This window comes from Spermophilus citellus, assembly GCF_964194105.1.
Source record: "Spermophilus citellus genome assembly, chromosome: 3".
NCBI lineage: Eukaryota > Metazoa > Chordata > Mammalia > Rodentia > Sciuridae > Spermophilus > Spermophilus citellus.
In genome coordinates this window covers 125,399,433-125,427,247 of record NC_138184.1, presented here as the reverse complement: position 1 = coordinate 125,427,247, position 27,815 = coordinate 125,399,433, and the positions used below count along the sequence as shown (strand labels likewise).

The following is a 27,815-nucleotide window of genomic DNA, read 5'->3' as shown; positions in this document are numbered from 1 at the left end:
AGAATCACACCGGTAATATAATCATACATGTATATAGGGTAATAATGTCCATCTCATTCCATCATCCTTCCCATTCCCACACCCTCTCACCTCCCCGAGTTTCCCTCTGCCCAATCCAAAGTTCCTTCATTCTTCCCTACCCACCCCCACCCCCATTATGGATCAGTATCCACTGACCAGAGAAAACATTCAGCCTTTGGTTTGGGGGTTTGGCTTATTTCACTTAGCATGATATTCTCCAGCTCGATCCATGTACCTGCAAATGCCATAATTTCATCTGAAGCACATATTTTTAATTTGATTTGTGAACAACTCTCTTTATCCTCATGATTCCTGTGCTCACCCCCACCTGCCAGCCTTGCTTCCCTGCTTTTTTTTCTTTTTGTCTAGAGTGTTTTTTCCACATCGAGTAAACAAGTATTATTTGGTCCAACATATCATAAATTCTGATTAAAGTCTTCTTGAGAAACCTATGCTACTAGATCACGTAAATAATGTGAGAATATGCAAAACAGACTCACGGTAAGCGCCCCTGGTTGGGCATGGTTCCTTTAAGCTTCCCCCACAGAGCTGGGGTGAAGTGGCCACTGTTTCTCTTGTTTATTTTAGATTTGTTTAATAGGGAGGGAGGTCCACCTTTTGTCTTTGAGGACAAATAACATCCAAGAGTCATACTTAGCATCACATTCCTGATTTGACAAGATTACATGCTCCAGAAATTGGTGAAGTCCCAGTTAGTGAAGCTGCTTTGGGAAACCTGTATATGAACAGTGAAGTGTTAACCAGGAGAAGCTGCCTGCCAAGCCTTGCCCTCTTATGAAGGCTCCTTCCTTACACCTGCTGCCTCCTCAGCAGGATTTATTTGCAAAGAGTGAAAACAGTGAACAAAGCACAAAAACACCAGGATGAAGCTCAAGACCCAATGCTGGTTCCTGCATCTGTTTGGTGGCCTGCTTTTTATCCCCTTGAGGGGAAGTACCTCGCCCAGGTGACCCAAGTAGGATTTTCTAAGAAAGTTGATCACACAGACATTTCAAATGGGAAATTTAATGGTTATGATATTTACATGTAGACTTTTTAAGAGCCTAAATTTTAAAATAACTCTAGGCTGGGAACACAGATTGTCAGCCCTAAGGTCACTGGATGATGTCAGTGTTCTGGGCAGTGCTGACCAAGTCTCTGTGAGCTTCAGAGAAATAGTGGAAGCACTGGGTCTGCCCTGTTGGTTGCTATAAAGCAGCATGGATCCACTGGTTTACTTTTTCTTTTCTTTTTTTTGGTAAGGCTTACAAATGCTGACATGTTATACTTCCCAATTGAGAACTGTGTCTCTGAGGAATTTAATTCCTTGATATTCCAACCACACAGGTGGTGAACATTATTAATCACTGTTAGAGAAGCCATCTCTCTAAGTCGTTAACTGACTTACCCAATATTAGGAGGCTGGGAAGAAGCAGGATCTATCACTGGGTATTCAGACGTGGGATTCAGCATCTTTCAGAGCCATGCATGTTGTATGTGATTACCAAACTGGCTCAGCTGGGTAATGCTATATGTACAGGACCTAGACCAGAAACAGGTACTTTATTTCCTCATGTTACCATTGGGGTTATCTTATTGTTATCATTCAGTGATTTTTTTTTTAAGCTCTCTGACCTAGCTGGTCTCTCTCAGAATTTTTCAGACTAAAACTACTGCCTCACCACAGGCATAAAAGCATTAGGTCAAAGACTGTAGACTGAAACTCCCCAAATACACCTTTTCTCTTGTTATCTCAGTATTCTGTCACAGTGACAGAAAGCTAAAACATTCACATGGGATAAAAAGAGGCCATTCTTCAATGTACTACCATTTTATTGGTCCATGCTCCAGCATTCTGAACTTGGTATAATTTCAATATGACATATAAGTTTTAATTTTCTACTCATGAGAATAAATATGTGCAGAAGTTCAGGAAATTAAGCCTGAAGTTCAGGAAACTGAAAATGACAGCTAAATATGTACAAATAATAAATATTCAAATAACAAATATTCAAATAATAAATATTTATTATTCAGTCCAATGAAAGTATTTTTGTTACAATTGGTTATAAAATTGTTAGAAAATACATAATTATACAAAGATTGAAATCAGAATCACCCAGAAATAGCCAGGTTTGGATGTTGGTATATATGTATCTTCCCAGTCTTTTTCTAACATACCTGGTTCATACTAACATCTAATCCACTTTTTTTCTTTTTCAGTACTGGGGATTGAATCTAGGACCTCACACATGCTAGGCAAGCACTCAACCACTGAGCTATATCCCCAGCCCTAAACTGCTTTTTTAACTTGACTATCAAGTCATAAACATTTTGTCATCTTGGTATACTTTTTTCTGTAACATTATTTTCACAGTATGAAACATATCAAAGCATGGATCATAAAACCAATTACCCATTGATTTATATTTAAGACATTTTGTGGTTTTCATATAACAGTACTAGAATATCTTTGATTATAATCTTTATGTAAATTCTTATAGGAAGAAGTATTATCAAAGGAAATCACACATTTTTTTAAGGCTTTTCATATATAATAAACACCAAACTGGACTCCAACAAGTGATATCAATTCACAATACCATCAGCAATGTCCAAGTGGGGTTAATTGATTTCTCTGTAATCTCAGGGTATTACCAGTTATAAAAAATGATTTTGTCTTAGTTCAACAACTGTATTTAGAAGCAGCTCTGAAAGTCCAAAAAATTTGAGCTTCCTTTCAGACTTTCCCTATCGGAATCCTTACAAAGTTCAGAATTAAAGAGTAATGTCAGCAAAATGGTGGAGTTCTCAGCTTCTTTTCATGCCCACAGAATTTCTACCAGCAACTATTCAGTGGCAAGATTACCACCCTGAGTACTCCAGAACTCAGTGAAGCTGTGTTGCCCCTTGAATCACAGATATGAGAAAAACTGCAATCATATGTTAAGAGAAAGTTCTCTGTGAGGCTCCTCCCCATCAAGGCAATGGAGTGCCACCTGCAGCAAATTTCCCTGAATTGATGATTTCTACTGTAGAAAAAGTAAGCGGGAGATGGCATTTGTATTCCCCACCAATTACAAATGGTTAAGGGTTATGTAATATAAAAAGTTATAAATTGTGACATCAAAAATTCAAAATGTGCCAGACTCAGTGGTGCACACCTGTAATCCCAGCTACTCAGGAGGCTGAGGCAAGAAGATCACAAGCTTAAGGCCAGGCTGGACTACCTAGTGAAACCCAAAATAAATTTTTTAAAAAGGGTTGGAGTTCAGCAGTAAAGCACTTACCTAACATATGTGAGGCCTTTAGTATCACACACACAATAACAACAACAACAACAACAATAATGTGAGGATAAGAAGACTTAGATTTTTTAAAAGATTTTTTTAGTGACCAAAGTTCAGTTTAAAATAACCTTTTATAATTATTTGCAGCAACATGAATGAACCTGGAGAAGTTATGTGAAGTAAAATAAATCAGGCATGGAAAGACAAACATTGTATGATTTTGCTCATGTGATTCATATGTGGAATCGTAGAAGTAGAGAGTAGAATAGTGGTCACCAGGGGTTGTGTGGCTGTGGCGAAGGTAGGTATGTGGAAATACTGATCAAAGTACATCTAATTACAGTTAGAAAGGAGGAGCTTTAAAAAGATGTCCAGAAAAGACAAATATACAGAGGCAGAAAAGTAGACAACTGGGTTCCCTGCAAGGAAAAGTGGAGCAGGGGTTGGAAACTGGAATGACTGAGTGGTTTGGGATTTTCCTTATTGGGTAATGACAAAGTTCTAAAATTGTGGTGGTGGCTGCACAAGGCCTGTGAACAAACTAAACCCACCAGATTGAATACTTTAATGGATTAACTTATGATCAGTGACTTTCAATAAAGGTTTTAAAATAAAAATGCATAGAATTGTATCTCTCTTCAAAAAGATGAATACTCTATCCATTTGGCAGAATATACCAAGAATATGAACATCATTAAGAAATTTCACTGAGACAGAACCAGAATTCCTGTTCCAGAACTAATGCTCATGCCACTTTTCAGGGCAAGAGCAGAGTCCTTTGTGCTAGGGAAGCATTATCCAATAAACTATATCTGAGACCTGATGGGTAAGCAATTCCCTGCTGAACTAAGGAAAGGCTGCTGAAAAATGGCAAGGCCACTTGGATGTGAGCTTGAGTACCTGGATTAGAAATTTTTATGTCTCCCTGACCTACTCAGGATGGTCTCAAAACTCAGTTCAAGATGTGGCTGTCAGTTGCACATGGTGATGCACCCTGTAATTCCAGCAACTCAGGAAGCTGAGGCAGGAGGATTAAATGTCTGAAGCCAGCCTCAGTTAACTTAGGGATACCCCAGCAACTTAGCAAGATGCTGTCTCAAAATAAAAAATAAAATCCACTGAGGATGTAACTCAGTGGTAAAGTGCCCCTAAGTTCAATGCCCAGTTCAACAACAACAAAAGATGGGGCTACCAAAGGTAAGTTGGGCTCTGAGCCCATGCAGGCAAGGCAAGAGGATGCCTTACTGGCTCTGACATTTAGCATAGTGCTCCTCAAACCTAAATTCTTACACATGCACAGCCAGTAAAAGTGTGTTTCCAAAATCCAGAAGTTATCTTTGGTACTCTAAATGAACTAAGTTGCTATTTCTTGTTTACATAATCTTATCTTGGCACACTGTTCAATAAAGCAACCCCATACACTTCCTAAGTTTGTGGTTTTCTACTAGTTCCCTCCCTCATCGTATAGGTTTGTGAGATGCAAAGAGTAGGAGACTTGATGAACAAAACAAAGCAAGTTGTGACAAAAATCAGAAAGACTGTAGCCTTCCCACTGCCAATGAGGACTTCTTTAGCCACATTCCAAGGACAGGAAATCCTGAACTATCCATAAAATCATACAGTTCAGATACACTGATAATAAATGTTATACAACTGGTAAGTCATAACACATTTTCACAAACATAATTTTTTATAAAATAATTTTCAGATATCATTCTATTTTGCATCATGATTTTTAGGTTTTATGACTATAGTGGGAATTGATTTTATTACAAGCCAAGAAGGGAGACAGCATTTCAAAACTAAAATGTCTGATTTTAAAACGTTAGACTCACAAAATACAACATCCTACCTGAAACTAACATTACTAAAAACCAGAAAAGTCATTCACATACATTGGTTTTATCAAATAATAAAGCCAAAAGAGATTTTCATTTTTGCTGATGTTCCATTTCTTCATCTTATCCTAAACAAAATAGGTCTTGACTTTGTAATGAGACATTACAATACTCTATGTATTATGTCCACTTCCATAGGTCACATGAGATTTAATTAAAATAGGAAATATGATGGAATGTGCTTCAGGGAGAATGAGGAAGCACATATATCACAACTGCATCAGCTTTGATACATAAACGGAAACAAGGTCTCATCATTTAACACAAAAGCTAACTTAGAAATTCCTTTTTTCTACTCTAAATGCAAATTCTTCTCAAAATGAAAGATCTGATATACCACAGAGAAAAAAAACACTATAAAGAATTATAAACCAAAGGACTGGGGATGTAGCTCAGTGTAGCACATGCAAGGCCTTTGGTTCAACTCCTGGCATGCAAAAAACAACTTAAGAGCAAAATTGGCCCCAGGGAGACAGTGAGAGCAGCAGAAGGAAGGGACAAGCTTGCAGCTGAGAACCATGTTGTCTGGGCCAGCTCTCAGGGTGCAGAGAGGCAAGTGGCTCGAGTTCTTTGCAAGTTGGACAGAGGGTCCTATGCTGCAGTTATTGAGCACTAAATAACCACAGGTGCTGTGGGGGACGGAAGGACCATCTTTTCTATCACTGGGCTCTTGGGGATGAGAGCAAGGAGAGAGAAACATGCTAAAATTTGAGAGTGGCCAACAGTGTGCTGAACTAGAGGTTGTACTTGGGGGAAAACTCCAAGCTCCGTGGGCAACACTCTTATGAATTCTATGACACTGATTCCACATGTGTGAGGATTTTCATAACTTCAATGAGAAACTGCTGCTTAAAGAGGAGAGGGCCAGGTGTAGCTCAGCAGTAGAGTGCTAGGGTCCATTCCCAGCACCACAAAATAAATAAAAACTGGATAAATTTTAGCTCTTCTTCTCAATGTCTTAAAAGCAAATAAAAAATAAAAAAACAAAACAGACATAAATAATATAAAGTAATATGCTTATCCAACTATGTTGCACTGATTTCATTTTTAGTTAAAATATTATAGAGGAAGAATAAGCATGGTGTGGAGATTTGTGGTGTTGTGAGGACAGACAAGTGACTCAGAACACATTGCCCCACTGCCTCTCCCATCAGGACAAAGGCCTCTGGGCTTTCAAATCTGGCAAGGTGGTGCTAGGACAATGCTGGGATGAAATACTGTAGGGAGACGTCTTCATGAAGCAAATCAAAATGAACAATCCTATTATTCACAATATCTGGGGAGAGAAGAGCCACTATTTTAAAGACTCATCATAAAATACACATGCCCCCCATCAGAGCAGTTTTTCCACACTGAACACCTCCTATGGAAGGTCTCTATCTTCTCAGCAGGTCCCTGAAGAGGTCACAACACAGGCAACTGTCATCTCTCAGGGGAAAAAAATGAGAGAAGAACACAGCTTCCCAGGTCTTAGGTTCAAACCCAAAAGGCAGGCTTCCCAGTAAACCACACAGAGTCAATCACACCCTTCCATGGAAAAGCTGCTGCCCACCAGTGAGTGACACCATGTAGAGAAGGCCCAAGTGCCCACATTCCCCTTACACTGGGCAAACTGTGCTACATACTCCATCTGCCACCGTCCCTGAGTACCTGACGCCACCACCCCTTCCAGAGTCCCTCCTCTCTATTCTTAGTGCTTTCTCTGTGTCTCTCTTTGACAGAGTCACCCAGAATTTTCTATTTTTTCTCTACAGTGTAGTGAAGATCCAAATGTTCTAAGGTACTATTCTGGGCCATTCTCCTCAGCTTTATCCACTAGTGTCTGAAGGGTCAGCCTTGGAGCTATTCCACAAAAGGAGGAGCTTCGTATCCAGGCCACAATTTCTTTTAGATTGCTGCAAAGAGGCAGAAAACACCCTGAGAAGCCCTTGACAAGAATGTCCTGCCTACATGTGGCCAGTAGATAAGGAGAGCCAGGGTAGGTGTGTGACCTCAGAGTCGGGATTAAGCCAGAATTGAGAGGTAATCAGTAATAACCAGCATCTGAGAAGGAGATTCTGGTGGTGAGCACAGGTAAAGTGGACAAAAAAAGGAAGCAAAACACTGTGAATGAAAATTCAGATCCAAGCACAGCACACAGGGGACTCTGAATGTGTAAAATCTGAGGAACCTGGTGAACAGAAGCCATCTGTGTGGTCCTCCTGACAGTGTCTCTGCAAGAATGACCTGCTGCGTGGTGGCTGCATGAGGCAGGCCACATGCCTACCCAGTGTGTCTGTAGGCTTTCCTCTAGATGCTTCTAAATCCAGGCAAATTTTAAGAACTTGACTATCCTAGAAAGCTTAAGTCCATATACTTGAGATCATTTTGCATTTATAAGATGGCATGCTATCTGTTGGACTAGAGTGACTAAACTGCCTAAGATAAAAACAAAAAACAAAAAAACAAAAAACAACCCCAAAACAAAAAACAGAGAAGCAAACTCACTGCATATGGCCTTTGTAGGATTCACCTGCTGTCCAGCAAGAAATTGGAGGAGCTTCTTGATATCTATGTGCACCTCAGCCATCTCTTCTGGGTTTCTGTTCTGAGAAGTATTTTCAGAGGCTAAAATGACACAAATGTTTTAAAGTATAACATCCTTGGAAGTAACAGAATCCAGAAATACGCAAAACATGCTTACTTAAATAAATGTTTCACCTTGCAATTGATTTTAGTACCCTGGAGAAATATAACAACTTGTAAATGTTGTCACTCATTGCATGAGTATTTATTTGGTCCTAACTATTTAAAATACTGTAATAAGCCGAATACAGTGGTGCATGCCTGTAATCCCAGCAGCTCAGGAGGCTGATTCAGGAGGATTTCAAGTTCAGAGCCGGCCTCAGCAATTTAGTGAGCTCCTGAGCAACTCAGTGAGACCCTGTCTTCTCTAAATATAAAAAGGGCTGGGGATATGGCTCAGTACTTACGTGCATCTGGGTTCAATACCTGGAACCAATAAATAAATAAATAAATAAATAGTACTGTGATAATTTCCAGGGCATCTTCATTTACAAGAACTTGAAATATGGTTCAACCTCCCCTTTATGTGAAAGAAAATTATATTTGATATTCACTATTTATTTACTTTTGGTATTGTGTACTGAACCCAGGATCTCTTGCATGAGCCCTTTCCCACTGAGCCACTTCTCCATCTCCTTCTCTTTAGAAAATTCATCTTATTTTATTTTGAGAAGGAGTCTTGCTAAGTTACCCAGGCTGACCTTGAACTTGTTGATCCTTCTGCCTCAATCTTCTGAATACCTTGGATTACAGGTATGCACCACCACACTTAGCTTCCTTACTATGTATTTAAAAGCTGAAATGTAGATAGCTAATACAAAACCTCTTATTCTAAAGTAGAATGCAATAAAAGAGTCTTTCAACTTCTGGGAAAGTACCAAAAGTAGTTCCGCTTTGTATTTATTAAAATAAACAAAATAGCCAGGTGTGGTGGTGCTCATCTGTAATCCCAGAGTCCCTAAGGCAGGAGGATCACAAGTTCAAAGCCAGTCTGAACAACTTAGCGAGACCTTTACCAACTTAGTGAGACTCTGTCTCAAAATAAAAAGTAAAAAAGGGCTTGGAATGTGACTCAATGGCTAAGTTTAAGCCCCTGGCTTTAATCCCTTGTACTAAAAAATAAAAAATAAATAAAATAAATAATGCCAAAATAAGTCATTCCATGCAGTACTATTCAACTTTAATCATACAGATTTTACTCTGCTAGAGTAGTATACACTCCACTACAAAGTAAAAATCCTTTGCAGTGTTATGCTAAAATTGCTTATCTATGAATAGATAAGCAAATGTAGTAATAAATTTTAATTTTAAAGGTGACTGGGAACTATTTCACCTGTTTCCAAATAAATATATATGTCAGGAAATAATTTCACATTGTTTGCAGATACTTTTTTTTTGGCCTTTTGCTTATCTGCTTGAGCCACATGTGCCAGCTCCTCTGGCCTCACTGCTCAGCATGCTGTTCAATCTCCTCCTTCACTGCTTGCTGAACCAACTCCACAGTCCTTCATTACCTGACTAAGTATATCTGTATCACATTTTATATCTGCTAATCTAATTTTATAAATATTGAAGTGACTGAAGAAGGAGAAAATAAGAAATGTACCTGCCTTTCTGAGCATATTCCAGGACGGAAACTGAAATCTCTCGGAGCAGAATGGACTGACAAGCTAGAAAGGATCTTGGAGCCCATTTAGTATGATCTGAGTTCTAGAGAGGTGGAAGAATCCCCTGTGTAGTTCCCTCAGCTGCCTGGTGTCTCAGCCCCTTCCCCCAATGGCTAATGTCCCACTACAGGGTAGGAACAGATAGTCCAAGCAGGAAATTCTTGGACTTCTCAAGCATGAAATTGAATAAACTGAATTTCAACTTTTCTGCATTGAGACCTCAAAGCACATGTTACCTGAAATAACTATCAACAGAAAAATATAATCCACAAGAAAACTTACCTAATGGAGGATTTCCAAGATCTTTAAAATGAGTTGTAATACATACTAATTCAGTTTCTATCTTCAAGTTCAAATCTCCATTTAGGTTTGCTTCAATAATCTACAAATTGAATAATGTAAAATTGTCTTAAAAAGACGAGGAAGGCAAAAGAAAAGAACCCCACGGATATTAGCTTCCACAAAGTCAGGTGACCAGGCAACCCGTTAAACCTCAGAACACCTCAGGCACTTAGATCATGGTGATGTCAAGGACAAGAAAGGAGATAAGTCCTCAGAGCCCAGAACTCAGATATTTCCCTAAGACACCAAAAGAAAGGTTCCCTTAGTGGAGAACTCAGTGGGAGACATGAAAACAGGGGTAGTGGGAGGGGCCTTGCTGGAAACAATGGCTATGGACCTGGCTCTGGAAGCCCTACACAGGATAAGGAAGCCCTACACTGAAAAGGAACAGAGAAAAGTAAAAACACAATTAACAGGAGGCACACTCTTGGAAGTAAAGTGAAGGAAGGTTTTATAAGGGGAGGAAAAGAGGAACAAGTCTCAGAAAGTCCTAGGGAGATGGTCCCAGTCTATATGCCTTAATATTTTAAAGAATAAATAAAGAATAAAGAAGCTGTGAAGTTAGAAAACTGTCTTCATTCACAGATCTACAATGAAACTTCTTAAAAGAACCAAAAACACAACAACAACTTTTTATTGTTAAGAGTTGGAGAGGATGTGGGGAAAAGGGTACACTCATACATTGCTGGCGGGACTGCAAATTGGTGCAGCCAATATTGAAAGCAGTATAGAGATTCCTTGGACAACTGGGAATGGAACCACCATTTGACCCAGCTATCCCTCCCCTTGGTCTATACCCAAAGGACTTAAAAACAGCATACTACAGGACACAGCCACATCAATGTTTATAGCAGCACAATTCACAATAGCTGAATAGTAGAACGGATTTTTAAAATGTGGCATATATACACAATGGAATGTTACTCAGCAATAAGAGAGAATAAAATCATGGCATTTGCAGGTAAATGGATGGAGTTGGAGAGGATAATGCTAAGTGAAGTTAGCCAACACCAAAAAAACAAATGCCGAATGTTATCTCTGATATAAGGAGACTGATTCATAGTGGGGTAGTGGGAGGAACATGGGAGGAATAGATGAACTCTAGATACGGCAGACGGGTGGGAGGGGAAGGTAGCATGGGGTTGGCAATGATGGTGGAATGTGATGGACATCATTATCCAAAGTACATGTATGAAGACATGAATTGGTGTGAATATACCGTATATACAATTTCTATTACAATTGTATATTATAATTTCTATTACACATTTAGAGCACAATTTTTCATAAGCCACAGATATGAAAAATTGTGCTCTAAATGTGTAATAGAAATTGTAATGCATTCCACTGTCATTTATTTTAAAAAATCAGTAAAAAATTCAGACTGTGACTGAATTCTATATGTATTCGAAGAAAAAAGAGAAACAGAAATAATAATACCCAAATAGCATATGAAAAGACCTGAAAATACTCCACAAAAGCAAATGCAGAAAATGAACTTGAATAAACAAACAATAGAAGCAAGGAAAGAATAGCAGTAAATCAGAATTAGGGAAGATTAGAAATGAGAAGACCACATAGCAAATCCATCAAAAAAAAAAAAAAAAAAAGAGCTGGCAGAGCTCAGGAAATGGTTAGAAATATAAGAAAATTTCCAAAAGTAAACTAAACTTGAAGAAAGAGAAGAACAAATAAGCACCAAAGATCACAGTAAGTAAAGCTGTAATAGAAAGGTAAAAATGTAAAAATTACCAAAGAGAAATAAAGGGCTAAAAAGAATCTGAAAGAAAACAGATATGGAAGTGAAGAAGATCCAAGTCCAATGAGTCCCAGAAGAAGAAAATCAAAGGATTGGGTACAAAGAAATGCTAGCTAGCACAGTGGTGCACTCCTGTAATCCCAGCAGCTCTGGAGGCTGAGGCAGAGGGATTGTGATTTCAAAGCCAGCCTCAGCAATTTAGTGAGGCACTATACAATTCACCGAGACCCTGACTCTAAATAAAATATAAAAAGGGAGGAGGGGGAAGATGGCGGCCAAGGGAGTGCATCACTCCCGTGTACCGCGTCACTGTTCGGAAGAATGATGAGTTAGAACAGCTAAAAACTATCTTGTTAGGAATTTCTAGCAAAACTGGGGTGCTCCAAAACCTAGTGGAAGGATTTTCATCACACGAGGATCAGCTACAGGGGCTCAAACGCGAGCGATTTGTCCGCTTATTTGTCACGCCGCTTATTCAGCAAATCGCCCTGTGGCTAGAATCTGCGGCACGCGCTGGGAAGCAAGAGATAGCAACGCAAAGATACAGCGCTCCGGATTCTGTGGGCTCCTGCCAGCTGTGCAATCACTGTACACAGTGCTGAATTCTGGGTTTGAGACGGGGGAAGGAAGCGGTCCAGTTCAGTTCTCCACCGGTCAGAACACAGAGGAAGCCAGCGGCCACCATCTTGGAGAGTTGACGTCATCATCCCTGTTTTCGACTGATCGCAGCTCATTCAACCATAAAACAGGTAATTTCAGGCTGCCATTCGCCTGCGTCTCGCAGACAAATTACTCAGGCGCAGTGCTAAAGAACCCGCGGAAACTGCTTCTTGGGGCCTGCTCCTATCAGAACATACACGGAGCCCGGGGCGGCCGAATTCTGGCTCCCGGAACTGCTCTGGCCCAGGGCTGAGGAACCCGCGGAGGCTGCTTCTTGGAGCCTGCTCCTATCAGAGCATGCACAGAGCCCAGAGCGGCCGGGTTCTAGCTCCCGGAACTGCTCTGGCCCAGGGCTGAAGAACCCGCGGAAACTGCTTCTTGGGGCCTGCTCCTATCAGAACATACACGGAGCCTGGGGCGGACGAATTCTGGCTCCCGGAACTGCTCTGGCCCAGGGCTAAGGAGCCCACGGAGGCTGCTTCTTGGAGCCTGCTCCTATCAGAGCATGCACGGAGCCCAGAGCGGCCGAGTTCTGGCTCCCGGAGCTGCTCTGACCCAGGGCTGAGGAACCCGCGGAGACTGCTTCTTGGTCCGGATCCTGCTGAGTGCTGTGGGGGCCAGAGGGGCAGAGCAGAGCTGCAGCCCGCGTCCGGAACAGCCCCAACGACCCGCCGACGTGGTATCACTTCACCCCAACTGCAGTGGGGGCTGAGCAGAGCTGCTGCCTGAGCCCGCAAGGTAGGCAGACCACCGGCTGATCGGTGGAACGGGCCCAGCGGCCTGCCAGCATGGTAGACACGTCACACCAATGGGAGTAGGGGCAGAGCAGGGCCGCCGCCCGCGCCCGGAACAGGCCTAGCCACCCGCCAACGTGGTATCACTTCACCCCAACTGCAGTAGGGGCCGAGCAGAGCTGCCACCCCAGCCCGCAAGGTAGGCAGACTTGCGACCGACCGGCGGGACAGGCCCAGTGGCCTGCGGCGTGGTAGACACGTCACACCAATTGGAGTAGGGGCACAGCAGAGCCGCTGCCCGCGCCCGGAACAGGCCTAGCGAACCGCCGGCGTGGTATCACTTCATCCCAACAGCAGTAGGGGCCGAGCAGAGCCGCCACCCGAGCCCGCAAGGTAGGCAGACCTGCAACTGACCGGCGGGACAGGCCCAGCAGCCTGCCGGCGTGGTAGACACATCACACCAATTGGAATAGGGGCAGAGCAGAGCCGCCGCCCGCATTCGGAACAGACCCAACGACCTGCGGGCGTGGTAGTCACGTCACCCCAATTGGAGAAGGGGCAGAGAAGAGCCGCCACCCATGCCCGCAAGGTAGGCAGACCTGCGACCAACCGGCACAACAGGCCCAGCGGTCCGCAGGCGTGGTAGACACGTCACACCAATTGGAGGAGGGGCAGAGGAGAGCCGCCGCCCACGCCCGGGACAGGCCCAGAGGCCTGCAAGGGAGACTTTTCAACTATACAAGAGTAATATAAATATATAGGGGGAAAATTTCAAAAACACAACAGTTTTACCAAGCAGAAAGAAACGCGAGCAGTATGAAACGACAAGGAAAGAAAGGACCACAAGCAATGCAGGTCAACTCAACTTTAGAAGAGGTAATAGCTGCAGCAGATGGAATGTCAGATAAAGAATTCAGGAAATACACGCTTCAGATGATCTGGAGTCTCAAGGAAGACATTAGACAGCAAAATCAGTCAATGAAAGATCACTTTGACAATGAATTACATAAACAAATCCAAGAAGAAAAAGATCAACTATACAGGGAGATAGCAGTAATAAAAAACAAACAAACAGAAATCCTAGAAATGCAGGAAGCAATAAACCAACTTAAAAACTCAATTGAGAATACTACCAGCAGAGTAGAACACTTAGAAGATAGAACATCAGACAATGAAGACAAAGTATTTCAACTTGAAAAGAACATAGACAGCTCACCAAGACTGTTAAGGAACCATGAGCAGAACATTCAAGAAATATGGGACAACATAAAGAGACCAAACTTAAGAGTCATTGGGATACAGGAAGGTATAGAGGTCCAAACCAAAGGAATGAGCAATCTATTCAATGAAATAATACGAGAAAACTTCCCAGACTTGAAGAATGAGACAGAATCCCAAATCCTAGAAGCCTACAGGACACCGAATGTGCAAAATCATAAGAGATCCACACCTAGACACATTATAATGAAGATGCCCAGCATACAGAATAAGGAGAAAATTTTAAAAGCTACAAGAGAAAGAAAGCAGATTACATTTAGGGGTAAACCAATCAGGATAACAGCTGATCTCTCAACACAGACTCTGAAAGCTAGAAGATCCTGGAATAACATATTTCAAACTCTGAAAGAAAATGGGTTCCAACCAAGAATCATGTGTGCAGCGAAATTAAGCTTCAGGATGGAAGATGAAATTAAAACCTTCCACGATAAACAAAAGTTAAAAGAATTTGCAGCTAGAAAACCATCTCTTCAAAACATCCTTGGCAAAACATTTCAGGAAGAGGAAATGGAAAACAACAATGAAAAACAACAGTGGAAGGTAGGACAGTAAAGGGGGGAAAATAATCAAAGAGGAAAACAAACCATGTTTAGTAACATAAATAAACAAATATGGCTGGAAGAACAAACCATATCTCAATAATAACCCTAAATGTTAATGGCTTAAACTCACCAATTAAGAGACACAGGCAAGTAGAATGGATCACAAAACAAGACCCAACAATATGCTGCCTACAGGAGATGCATTTGATAGGAAAAGATATACATAGACTGAAGGTGAAAGGTTGGGAAAAATCATATCACTCATATGGACTTCGGAAACAAGCAGGAGTGTCCATACTCATATCAAATAATAGATTTCAAGCCAAAGTTAATCAAAAGGGATAAAGAGGGACACTACATACTGCTCAAGGGAACCATACACCAACAAGACATAACAATCATAAATATATATGCCCCAAACAATGGTGCAGCTATGTTCATCAAGCAAACTCTTCTCAAGTTCAAGAGTCTAATAGACCACCATACAATAATCATGGGAGACTTCAACACACCTCTCTCACCACTGGACAGATCTTCCAAACAAAAGTTGAATAAGGAAACTATAGAACTCAATAACACAATTAATAACCTAGACTTAATTGACATATATAGAATATACCACCCAACATCAAGCAGTTACACTTTTTTCTCAGCAGCACACGGATCCTTCTCAAAAATAGATCATATATTATGTCACAGGGCAACTCTTAGACAATATAAAGGAGTAGAGATAATACCATGCATCTTATCTGATCATAATGGAATGAAACTGAAAATGAACGATAAAAGAAGGAAGGAAAAATCATGCATCACTTGGAGAATGAACAATAGGTTACTGAATGATCAATGGGTTATAGAAGACATCAAGGAGGAAATTAAAAAATTCTTAGAGATAAATGAAAACACAGACACAACATATCGGAATCTATGGGACACACTGAAAGCAGTTCTAAGAGGAAAATTCATTGCTTGGAGTTCATTCCTTAAAAAAAGAAAAAACCAACAAATAAATGATCTCATATTTCATCTCAAAATCCTAGAAAAAGAAGAGCAAAACAACAGCAAAAGAAGTAGAAGGCAAGAAATAATTAAAATCAGAGCTGAAATTAATGAAATCGAAACAAAAGAAACAATTGAAAAAATTGACAAAACTAAAAGTTGGTTCTTTGAAAAAATAAATAAAATCGACAGACCCTTAGCCATGCTAACAAAGAGAAGAAGAGAGAGAACGCAAATTACTAGCATACGGGATGAAAAAGGCAACATCACAACAGACACTTCAGAAATACAGAAGATAATCAGAAATTATTTTGAATCCTTCCAATAAAATAGAAGATAGTGAAGGCATAGATAAATTTCTTAAGTCATATGATCTGCCCAGATTGAGTCAGGAGGATATAGACAACCTAAACAGACCAATATCAATTGAAAAAATAGAAGAAACCATCAAAAGACTACCAACTAAGAAAAGCCCAGGACCGGATGGGTATACAGCAGAGTTTTACAAAACCTTTAAAGAGGAACTAATACCAATACTTTTCAAGCTATTTCAGGAAATAGAAAAAGAGGGAGAACTTCCAATTTCATTCTACGTGGCCAACATCACCCTGATTCCTAAACCAGACAAAGACACTTCAAAGAAAGAAAACTACAGACCAATATCTCTAATGAACCTAGATGCAAAAATCCTCAATAAAATTCTGGCGAATCGGATTCAAAAACATATCAAAAAAATTGTGCATCATGATCAAGTAGGATTCATCCCTGGGATGCAAGGCTGGTTCAATATACGGAAATCAATAAATGTTATTCACCACATCAATAGACTTAAAAATAAGAACCATATGATCATCTCGATAGATGCAGAAAAAGCATTCGACACAGTACAGCATCCCTTTATGTTCAAAACTCTAGAAAAACTAGGGATAACAGGAACATACCTCAACATTGTAAAAGCAATCTATGCTAAGCCTCAGGCTAGCATCATTCTGAATGGAGAAAAATTGAAGGCATTCCCTCTAAAATCTGGAACAAGACAGGGTTGCCCTCTCTCACCACTTCTGTTCAATATAGTTCTCGAAACACTGGCCAGAGCAATTAGACAGACGAAAGAAATTAAAGGCATAAAAATAGGAAAAGAAGAACTTAAATTATCACTATTTGCAGATGACATAATTCTATACCTAGCAGACCCAAAAGGGTCTACAAAGAAACTATTAGAGCTAATAAATGAATTTAGCAAAGTGGCAGGATATAAAATCAACATGCATAAATCAAAGGCATTCCTGTATATCAGCGACAAATCCTCTGAAATGGAAATGAGGAAAAACACTCCATTCACAATATCCTCAAAAAATTAAAATAAAATACTTGGGAATCAACTTAACAAAAGAGGTGAAAGACTTATGCAATGAAAACTACAGAACCCTAAAGAGAGAAATAGAAGATCTTAGAAGATGGAAAAATATACCCTGTTCATGGATAGGCAGAACTCACATCATCAAAATGGCGATATTACCAAAAGTTCTCTATTGGTTTAATGCAATGCCAATCAAAATCCCAACGGCATTTCTTGTAGAAATAGATAAAGCAATCATGAAATTCATATGGAAAAACAAAAGACCCAGAATAGCAAAAACAATGCTAAGCAGGAAGTGTGAATCAGGTGGTATAGCAATACCAGACTTCAAACTATACTACAGAGCAATAGTAACAAAAACAGCATGGTACTGGTACCAAAACAGGCGGGTGGACCAATGGTACAGAATAGAGGACACAGAAACCAATCCACAAAACTACAACTATCTTATATTTGATAAAGGGGCTAAAAGCATGCAGTGGAGGAAGGATAGCATCTTCAACAAATGGTGCTGGGAAAACTGGAAATCCATATGCATCAAAATGAAACTGAATCCCTTTCTCTCGCCATGCACAAAAGTTAACTCAAAATGTATCAAGGATCTTGATATCAAATCAGAGACACAGCGTCTGATAGAAGAAAAAGTTGGCTACGATCTACTTACTGTGGGGTCGGGCCCCAAATTCCTCAATAGGACACCCATAGCACAAGAGTTAATAACTAGAATCAACAAATGGGACTTACTCAAACTAAAAAGTTTTTTCTCAGCAAAAGAAAAATAAGAGAGGTAAATAGGGAGCCTACGTCCTGGGAACAAATCTTTACTCCTCACACTTCAGATAGAGCCCTAATATCCAGAGTATACAAAGAACTCAAAAAATTAGACAATAAGATAACAACTAACCCAATCAACAGATGGGCCAAGGACCTGAACAGACAATTCTCAGTGGAGGACATACTATCAATCAACAAGCACATGAAAAAATGCTCAGCATCGCTAGCAGTCAGAGAAATGTAAATCAAAACCACCCTAAGATACCATCTCACTCCAGTAAGATTGGCAGCCATTAGGAAGTCCAACAACAACAAGTGGTGGCGAGGATGTGGGGAAAAGGGTACACTTGCTCATTGTTGGTGGGACTGCAAATTGGTGCAGCCAATTTGGAAAGCAGTATGGAGATTTCTTGGAATGCTGGGAATGGAACCACCATTTGACCCAGCTATTCCCCTTCTCGGTCTATTCCCTAAAGACCTAAAAAGAGCATGCTACAGGGACACTGCTACATCGATGTTCATAGCAGCACAATTCACGATAGCAAGACTGTGGAACCAACCTAGATGCCCTTCATTAGATGAATGGATAAAAAAAATGTGGCATCTATACACAATGGAGTATTACTCTGCATTAAAAAATGACAAAATCATAGAATTTGGAGGGAAATGGATGGCATTAGAGCAGATTATGCTAAGTGAAGCCAGCCAATCCCTAAAAAACAAATGTCAAATGTCTTCTTTGATATAAGGAGAGTAACTAAAAACAGAGTAGGAACGAAGAGCATGAGAAGAAGATTAACATTAAACAGGGATGAGAGGTGGGAGGGAAAGCGAGAGGGAAGGGAAATTGCATGGAAATGGAAGGAGACCCTCATGGTTATACAAAATTACATACAAGAGGAAGTGAGGGGAAAGGGAAAAATAATACAAGGGGGAGAAATGAATTACAGTAGAGGGGGTAGAGAGAGAAGAGGGGAGGGGAGGGGAGGGGAGGGGAGGGGAGGGGAGGGGAGGGGAGGGGAGGGGGGTTAGTAGAGGATAGGAAAGGCAGCAGAATACAACAGACTCTAGTATGGCAATATGTAAATCAATGGAAGTGTAACTGATATGATTCTGCAATCTGTATATGGGGTAAAAATGGGAGTTCATAACCCACTTGAATCAAAATGTGAAATATGATATGTCAAGAACTATGTAATGTTTTGAACAACCAACAATAAAAAAAAATAAAAAATAAAATAAAATATAAAAAGGGCTGGGATGTGGCTCAGTGGTTAAGCACCCCTAGGTTCAATCCATAAAAAAAAAAAAAAAAGGGCTAACAGTCATAGTTCAAAACGTTCCTGACGTGAAGAAAGGCTGGCTAACACACAGAAGGTATACTCCCTACACCTGGTGAAGTGGACCAGGTGTCAAGACAATGGGATTCAAAGAAAATAAAAGCGACACACACATCTAAAACAAAACAAACTCTGGGGTATTCATGTCCCCTCACCTCAAATTAATAATCCAAGTTATTAAAAAATGAAACAAAATCAGAATGACATTAGTCTCTCTGACAGCAGCATTATATAACAAAGACAATAAAATACAGTGAGCCAACAAGTGACAAATGAACATCATGAACAAAATGACATCATGAACATGAGCCAGCTAATGAAATTCTTCGGCCTTCAAGTCCTTCCAGAATGAGATGCTAGAGAATAAGCTTCAGATAACAAAAAATTATTGCAGTTACAACACAAAGACAAATATGGCTGCTTTTATCTATAAAGCCAAAATTAATAATAAGGGAAGATAATAAGGTACAATAATTGTACTCTATGACAATGTGGACCTAAACACAATTATTAAAAAGCAGGAGCAGGGAGATTGGGAAGGGAACATAGAAATTAGTGCCTTATTTCTATAAATGGACCAAACTATCTGGCATAATTACAAATTTAGTATGACCATAGAGACATTCAGAGTTTTATGAGAATAATTTATCCTGAAAATACTTTAGATGTTGGCAAATGAGATTTCCAGATTCAAAAAGGTAGGGGGCTGCTGTCATGTAACGAGTACTGAGCAAGACACAATGTTGCTGGTGGCTAGTCTCTGCACCCATAGCACAGCTTGGGGAGAGGACTAAGACCTTTGTCCCTCCCTTCTCCTCTATCACAGGCCTCTCTGCAACTTCTGCTCTTTTTCCCCTGCTTTGGTACCAAGGATTGAACCCACGGGTACTTAAACATGGAGCTACATCCCCAGCCCTTTTTATATTTTATTTTTAGACAGAATCCCACCAAGTTGCTCAGGAGCTCGTTAGGTTGCTGAGGCTGGCTTTGAATTTGCGATTCTCCTGTCCAGCCTCCTGAGCCTCTGGGATTATAGGCACACCCAGCTCACTCCTGCTCTTCCCACCCTGGGACTGGCCACAAAGGTCACAGGGGGTTCCTTTCCTTTCAAGTTCTTCCCTTCACTCCACCAACTTACTGGTTATTGTAACTGAAGTGAAATACAAGCACAATGTGCGTTGAGTCTTGCTAACCTGCTCATAGGACACTGTCTTTCGTTTTCTTTCTTTGGTACTGGAGATTGAACCCAGGGATGCTACATCCTGAGCCCCTTTTGAGATAGGGTTCTCACTAAGTTGCTAAGGGCCTTGCTAAATTGCTGAGGCTGGCCTCAAATTCCTGCCTCAGTCTCCCGAGGCACTGGGATTACAGGTATGCACTACCATGACCACAGGGACACTGTATTTCTATTTTGGATGTTGGCATCTGCCTATTGTTAAAGCCTGTATAGAGTTTGCTGTCAGCACTCTGCCAACCAGTAGTGAAATGTGCCAGCTAAACTAGAGTTTAGTGAGTACAGGTGAGTACAGGCCTTTGATTTAGTAGGCCCCACACATCTTTGAAAGTGCTATTGGGAGAGGGGCAGAGAGATCTTTGGAGGAGCTGAAGAGTACCCTTCTGCACAACTCTGCTAGAGCACCCATGTTTAGGGAATATCACTTAGTGTTTCTCATTCTCATGCCTTAAAACTGCCAAAATCTAAATCATTCAGATTCTAGAAACAAAAGTTTTTATGAACTTGAGTGAACTCTTTTTTATTTCTGAGCTTTTCACATCAGAATAAGTCCCTCTTAAACTCACTTTTTGTATAATCTTGTATATTTACTTTTGAATAAAAAACATTCATCGTAAGTCTTTCATTAGCACAGAAATATACTGGTATATTTATTAACCTACTGTCCTCTAATCTGGAACAATATTTTATTAAAATAAAATAAATAAAACCATCCTTGTGAATGTTCTGGATCACTCAGTGGGGCTCTTTAGAGCTAGCACATGACATATACCTATTTGTTTCAAACAACCACATACCGGAGATCTGTAAATTCCCATTGCTTTTGAAGGAGAGTGGTTTTAGAAACAAATTCTTGGTCAAAAAAGCAACTTGCATTGGTTCTAAATTACATTCAGGCTCTTATGCTTTTTTCCAATTCCTAAAATATGTGTAATGGAACATTAGATTCAAATGTGTTTCTGATCCCACCCAGTCTGGCACATGGTAGCATTCAATTAACACTCTGAAGGAATTAACAGCCAATTCTCTGAACATCAATCACTGATTTTTTTATGATTCAGTTATCTGAACTACTATGTGCATCAACATAATCAATTTCTTAATTATGAGGACAGGATCTTACTTCTTTCAATGATTTCCTTAATAATTGTTACCTTCCATTCATTGAACGCCAATGAACTATACTGGGCACCTACCACAAATTATTATCTCTCAATTTATAATAAGTGACAAAACCCATTATAGCTCTACTATTGTCCAATTTAGGGTAATAATACTTTGCACTAAAGTTCACAATGCCACCCCTCCTCTACCACATATCACTGTGCTTCCTACCCTTAAGTCATGTTCTCTTATTTTAATCATTAAGCTGATCTTGTGAAGGCCCTTTCTCTCAAATGACCTATAGCATGGCATGCATCACTAAACATTGCTGCTGGGAGTGATTCAAAGACAGGTAGCATCAGCACCGTGAGCTGGTCAGAAGTGCAGAGCCTTGCCCAAGCCCATTCCTCCCAAATTCAAACCAGATTCTAACCAGATCTCAGGGATTCTTGTGCACAGGTGGCTTAGAAGCAATGTGTCAGAAGATGGCATGGACTCCTGGTGGTATTTGCTCCTTTTTCTACGTGACTCACATATACAACCCAATCCTATCAGCCTTCTTGCCTTAAATGAAGGAAGGTAGGGATCAAGCATCTCTTAGGGGAGGGTAGACAATTTTAGTGTGTTGAGTCTCATTCATTTTCCTTAATTCTACTACCTATTATTTTCAGACACAGACTTCTGGTTATCCAGGTTAATCTCATTAAGCACTCAGCTAATCTAACTTGGTAAGCTTCCATTTAGCAATTTCACATTATAATAGTCACTCCAAAAAAACTTGTAGACATTTTTAAACACTCCTGAAAAGGAAAACTAACATCTCTGGTTTTATCTAAGCCACTTTCCACCTCTCTATTTTGCTGACTCATTTCCATGGAACAGAAAGAACAAATATGCCCTTCCGATAATTGCCACATCTTCTCCCCTGAGTCTCTCTGAAACTCTCTGGAAATCCCAGGAGATCCTAGAGAAACCCAGCCTGACAACTGGATCAGCACCATGGTGGACACCACTGTAAGCACAATGCATTGCTTCATGGGAAACAGATTTTAGCCTCAAATGGGGTTCTGTGAAGATTAAATTACATGAGAAAGCTTTCAGCTGGATAAGCCTAATGTCAGCACTGTTTTTAAGTGAGCAGAACTCAAAGAGATAAAACGGCCCATGAACATTTTCTAGGCTTCAAAAGAAACTTTTCTTTTTTAAAAATTCCAAGCTAAATTTCACACCAGATCCATGCAGCAATACTAATTACTGCACACCAAGTGACAATTGTACCCTGGGTCCTGGAACACAGAATAAGACAGGTTCTCTTCTTTCTAGAAGATAGCAGTTCTGATACTGGCAGGTTTATGGTGTACACTGAAGAAAGGAGTTCAGTGGAGGAGGGGCTTTCTGCCAGACTGTGGGAAAGGGTCTGGGGTGAACAATGAGAATGTTTAAGCGCTTCCCAGGAGATGACAGACATAAGAAACTGAGTGTGAAATGGCTAAGAAACAAAACCCAAAAAGAAGAGAGGAACTGTTAGATGTGGTAGAGCCCAGTGTGGACCTATAGCCCACAGAACCCACAGAACCCAGTGTAGCCTGGTCCCATAGAGATATAGAGATATGGCCTAGCCACATCTCCATGTGACTGGGAAGATCAGAGGTTTATGTTTATAAAGTGAAATGTGGCTTTTAGAAGGATATAAATGTGTTGTTGTTTTTTTTTCCTTTTTTGGGGGTGGGGATGTGAAAGTAAAATTCAGGATAAGCCCTGCTGTGTAGGAGGACTATCCACACAATTCTTCATCACTGCCGCATATTGTAGTATTTTGAGCATGGCAGAAGGAGACCTTCACAGAATAAATAGAAAAATACAAGCATCCATTGGTTTGGTGTGAGATCTTTTGGAATTAAAAAACTGCTGAGGTGTGAGGGATCTTTATGATTTACTGAAAGACATTTGGCAAGCAGATAGAACATTTTACACTGTCAACGGAATCCATGATTCATTTTTAAAAACATATACACATTAGCAGATAAAAGATGGAAGTTGCTGTCTAAAATAAAGAAAAAGAAGCAGAACTGTTAAACATATTCATAATAAACTATACCCATAGACATGAGGGATTAAGAATAAATAGAAAGCCTTCCCCAGTGAATGATAGTTGAAACGCACTAGAAGAGGCTTCTAAAGGCAACTGTAAAACTGCTTGTTCTTAGCACCAGGCGAGGCCTCACAAGGATTTTAGTGAGATGCCTCAGAAGTCTCATAGTGGCACAGGAGCACCATACCCAGGTCCATGGTAGGCTGTCCTCCCAAAAGAAGGCTAACATTATAGAAAAAAAAAAAGTTATTACTTACAAGATGATTGCTGATGTTTTTCATTTTTTCTACAACACTCCTCATAGTCTTCAAGACTGGCAAATAAATACTCACCTACAAAACCAATAAGAGCAATCACAAGTATAAAAAAATTAATACATTCTAGTTACAAAAAGTTACTCAATAACTAATTTGGGATTGCACACATGCTTAAGAACTCTGAATTCCTGGTTTTTAATTTTCTGAATAGAGTTCTTTTTTAAAATACCAAAAGGAAAACAACTGTATAATTTCATTAACTCACAGGCATTTGAGTAAAATTAAAGAAATGAATGCCTGCCTCTGGTTACCTCAGCGACTACATCCCTATGGGCATTCCTTTGGTTTGAGGACCAGAGTGCCGCAACTGAGATGCCTGTATATGAGCCCAAGGGAATAAAATTCAAGCACTGAGCAGAAGACTTGCCCTGAGGGATGTACACAGCCAGGTCTCAGGGGCCTTTTGTGCACTCTGCACAAAAATACAGTGCAGCAGCCACTGCTTCTCACCTGGGGCTGTCATTAGCAGTGCTTTACAACAGGTTGGCTTTTTCCTAGTTTGTATAGTTGTTTCCTAGTGAAAAAACAAGTACATGTTCTATCCAGTATAATTATAATTTCCAGTATGTTTGTAATTGTGAGCAAACAGCAAAGGACTCTTTGGCTTCATCATTATTTTCAGTAGCTCCAGGGTTCCTATCAAGTTCCAGGTCATGCAAATGTCTATCCTTGTGGCTTTTTAACACATATTTGGCCCTCAAGTCCTGTAAAACTCAACTTGATGCCTAAGACCAAGAATTCTAATAAATATAAATTATCTGAGCAAGATATTCTACCTCTTATATGTAGAGAGGATGGCATTTCTACTATATGCAACAGTGATTTAAGATGGCTTAAATAAATCAAAGAAAACATTCTAATTTTTTTTTCCTTTAAAAATAAATAATACCACTTTCATTTCAGGTACTACACAACCTTCAAATAAAATGTACTGCAAGACAATTAAAATTAAAAGAATTCATTCACACACACACACACACACACACACACACACCCTTTAATATGCAACGAGCAACAAGACTGCAGGCCTCACTCACATCAGAATCTGGAACTGAGGGTTCTTGTAAGTCCTTCCACAATCTTCTAGGAATAATCATTATGGGGATGTCATGGGTCACAATGCGACTACTGCTTGACACAGATAACTGCCATGAAAAGAATTCAAAATATATTTTATGTTGTCAATATTAAAAACAAAATCAAAAGCAAAGGATTAAGCATAAGAAAACTGAAAATATCAAATCTAAGTGGAATGTTCTCAATTCATTCACTTAAAATCCATTCAACCTATACTGGCATTATCAGTTCTGCTCTGGGTTCTAGGAGTAGCTGGCAAATGTGGTGAACAAACAACAGGTTCCCTGATGCTCCAGTGGAATGAATGGATCAATAAGAAAAAAAAAACAACAATATCATAAGAGATACTCATTAAAGCCTCCAAGAAAACAGAGCAATGACCAGGCTAAGCATGAAGGAGGTTCCTAGACTGGGGGGCCCATGTAGGCCTCTCTTAGGAGGTGATGTTTCAGATGACACAAAAATTAGAGGAAGATGACTATGGGAAGATGGGGATGAGGAGACATGGTTTCAGGCACAGAACAAAATACCTAGTTCTGAGACAGAAACAAGCAAGCTTACTATGTTGAAGCAACCCAGAGACCATTCTTTGAGCACAGGATGTTCAGAGTGCTGCAGTTTCTACACTGCTAAAAGAATAAACTATGTTTATTTCTAGGGGCTTTTGTGAGACTCAGATAAAAGTATCTTGCATTTTGAAATAGAAAAACTATTGTATTTTATTACCCCGCTTTCCCTTAAGAAGTGGAAGAAAACTCCATACTTAACATGGAATATACTGATGAGCTCTAAGATCTGCCTAACTGCAAAGAGCTGAGAAACAGTTATTAAAAAAAAAAAAATCTTCTTCCATAGAACAATTTGAAACTGTAAATAATACTCATATAGATTACTAAGCACAAACAAAACAAGGAGAGAACTAAGGACAAGGGAGACTGTGGAGGAGGCAGTACTGATGCTGAGTGCTAAAGAAAGAGAAAGTTTAAGAGAGGAGAAAGACTCCAAGTAGAAGGGCCAATGTCACAGTTCTGTGAGTTGGGAATGAACTGGACACATCCAGAGAACCAGAGGGTGGTAATTTGGAATATAGTTCCAAGATAGCTTGGGCTATATGTCAAAAGCTTTGAATATCATGTTAAGAAACCAAACTTCATCATGTGTGTGTTCTGATAACTATGCACTAAACTCATCTGGCAGTATGTGAGACAGTATGTTTACTAAAGAATGACTGTTACTGAAAGGTACTACAACAAAGGTGGTGATGGGGGAGGAGAGCACACCAAAGGTGAAAATGAATAAAAATCATGATTTCTAGAGTAGCTAATGATACCACTAAAAGAAACAAGAGATGTGGAAGTTTCACTATTTGGAAAAGGCCGCATCCTAGTTGAATACTGTGTGATCAGAACATTAACATAACAAAGAAGAAGAACTGAGTGTAAATGAGAGAAAAAAATAGGTATGCAACAGATCTTTATAAAACAAACCAATTATCTTTCAACCATACTATTTATAACCCACTTGAATCAAATGTATGAAATATGATATGTCAAGAGCTTTGTAATGTTTTGAACAACCAATAAAAAAAAAAAAAAGAAAAAGAAAAAGAAAAGCCTGGGTTTTTAACTACTTGTTAAGACCTTTGTGGAAAGCTTGTGAAACCCTGTTCTTCCTACTCACCAGCTCTACAGAGATTGTGAGGCAGGGAAAGTGTTTATTAGTCAGCTTGATTTTCAAGGATCTGGCATTCTGGGTAGTTTTCAAAGCTCGAGATAAGTTTTCCGATGTTAGTTCTAAATAAATCTCATTGTTTTCTGCCGAAACACCCTCCATTTGAAATTCGCTGAAAAAGTTCTCCTAAGGAAAGAAAATGGGTATTTGTGGGTTTTCCAATGGCATTAGGTGAAGTCTGGGGCCTTTTGGGAACTTCTGCTTACCTGCTCCAGCTCACACCACATGCTCACCCCTCCACTGGCCAGTTTATCAGAAAGGATGAAGTTCAGCTTATTAGGGCTGATTCGGAGGGTGCAGGTTTTCGCAAGCTTGGCTATCATGTTACTGACTCCTGTGACAGGGAGTAAAGCAAGGTGTAACTAAGACACACATCATGTTTCCTAGAAGTCACCTTGCCTTGCAGAACTTCTAGTTCATGGAAGTGCAAATTGCAGGCGGAAAAACAGTGTATGTTGGGATCACGATGGAAAATATTTCAGTACCACGCATGTCATGCCAGTCTTACAATAACCCGGCAAGGCTTGCAGCACACACCACTCATGTTCAATACGGAAACTGAGGTTCGGAGGCTAATTGGCACGTAAGGGCCATTCATACATTCAACACAAACTTATGGACCGCCGGGTGCTGCAGCACACAGTTCAAAGCAATGTCGGCCACAGTCGGGTGGATGGAGGAATGGGGCCTAACGCAAAGGGATGTCTATGCCAGACGTCGATGGGAGCAGTAGTACAAAAGAAGGACCATGTGATCAGAAATAGGTCTTGTAACTGTCCTTCTTCCCACAGTACGCGCCTGCAATCCACGGCCAACGTCCAGCACTCCGAGCCCCACCCCCAACGTCCCGCAAGGCTGCTGCTCGCCAAGTCGGCCTACTTCCGGTTCTCCCCGACTCCCCGCAGCCCTCCCAGCTCACGCGTGAACTGATTCAGGCAGGCAGCGTCCACGATTTTGGCACGAAACTTCATTGCCGCACCAAGCCCTGGCGGGGGCGTCTGACGGGCGACGGATACGTGTCCCTCCCAGAG

General features: G+C 40.3%; 2 protein-coding genes across 3 annotated transcripts in view; both read right to left on the bottom strand.

Moving 5' to 3' along the window:
* The window catches only part of PKD1L1 (polycystin 1 like 1, transient receptor potential channel interacting), a 140,429-nt gene extending 138,869 nt beyond the window's left edge, over positions 1-1,560 (bottom strand). The window contains exon 1 of the mRNA XM_081284283.1: positions 1,430-1,560. The gene's annotated coding sequence lies outside the window, so the exon portion shown is untranslated. The remainder of the gene's footprint in view (positions 1-1,429) is intronic.
* Positions 196-27,815, bottom strand: HUS1 (HUS1 checkpoint clamp component). Of its 2 annotated transcripts, none has more exons than XM_081284307.1 (8): positions 27,704-27,815; positions 26,991-27,118; positions 26,734-26,910; positions 25,014-25,121; positions 23,917-23,991; positions 9,724-9,823; positions 7,697-7,816; positions 196-1,564 (listed from the first exon to the last, which is right to left on the bottom strand). In XM_081284307.1, exons 1-8 carry the CDS (start codon positions 27,753-27,755, stop codon positions 1,536-1,538), a joined length of 789 nt encoding a protein of 262 aa, XP_081140433.1. In that variant the 5' UTR covers positions 27,756-27,815; the 3' UTR covers positions 196-1,535. The 2 variants fall into 2 exon arrangements, with proteins under 2 accessions (XP_081140433.1, XP_081140432.1); XM_081284306.1 differs by lacking the exon at positions 196-1,564 and adding an exon at positions 1,596-6,485.

Excerpts from the sequence above, each read along its gene's own strand:
- HUS1 (XM_081284306.1), bottom strand. The coding sequence starts at position 27,755 with ATGAAGTTTCGTGCCAAAATCGTGGACGCTGCCTGCCTGAATCAGTTC. Across the intron at positions 27,119-27,703 it reads CTGCCTGAATCAGTTCACGC|GAGTCAGTAACATGATAGCC; the intron begins GTGAGCTGGGAG and ends TCCCTGTCACAG. Across the intron at positions 7,817-9,723 it reads TCTTGGAAATCCTCCATTAG|CCTCTGAAAATACTTCTCAG; the intron begins GTAAGTTTTCTT and ends GTGTCATTTTAG.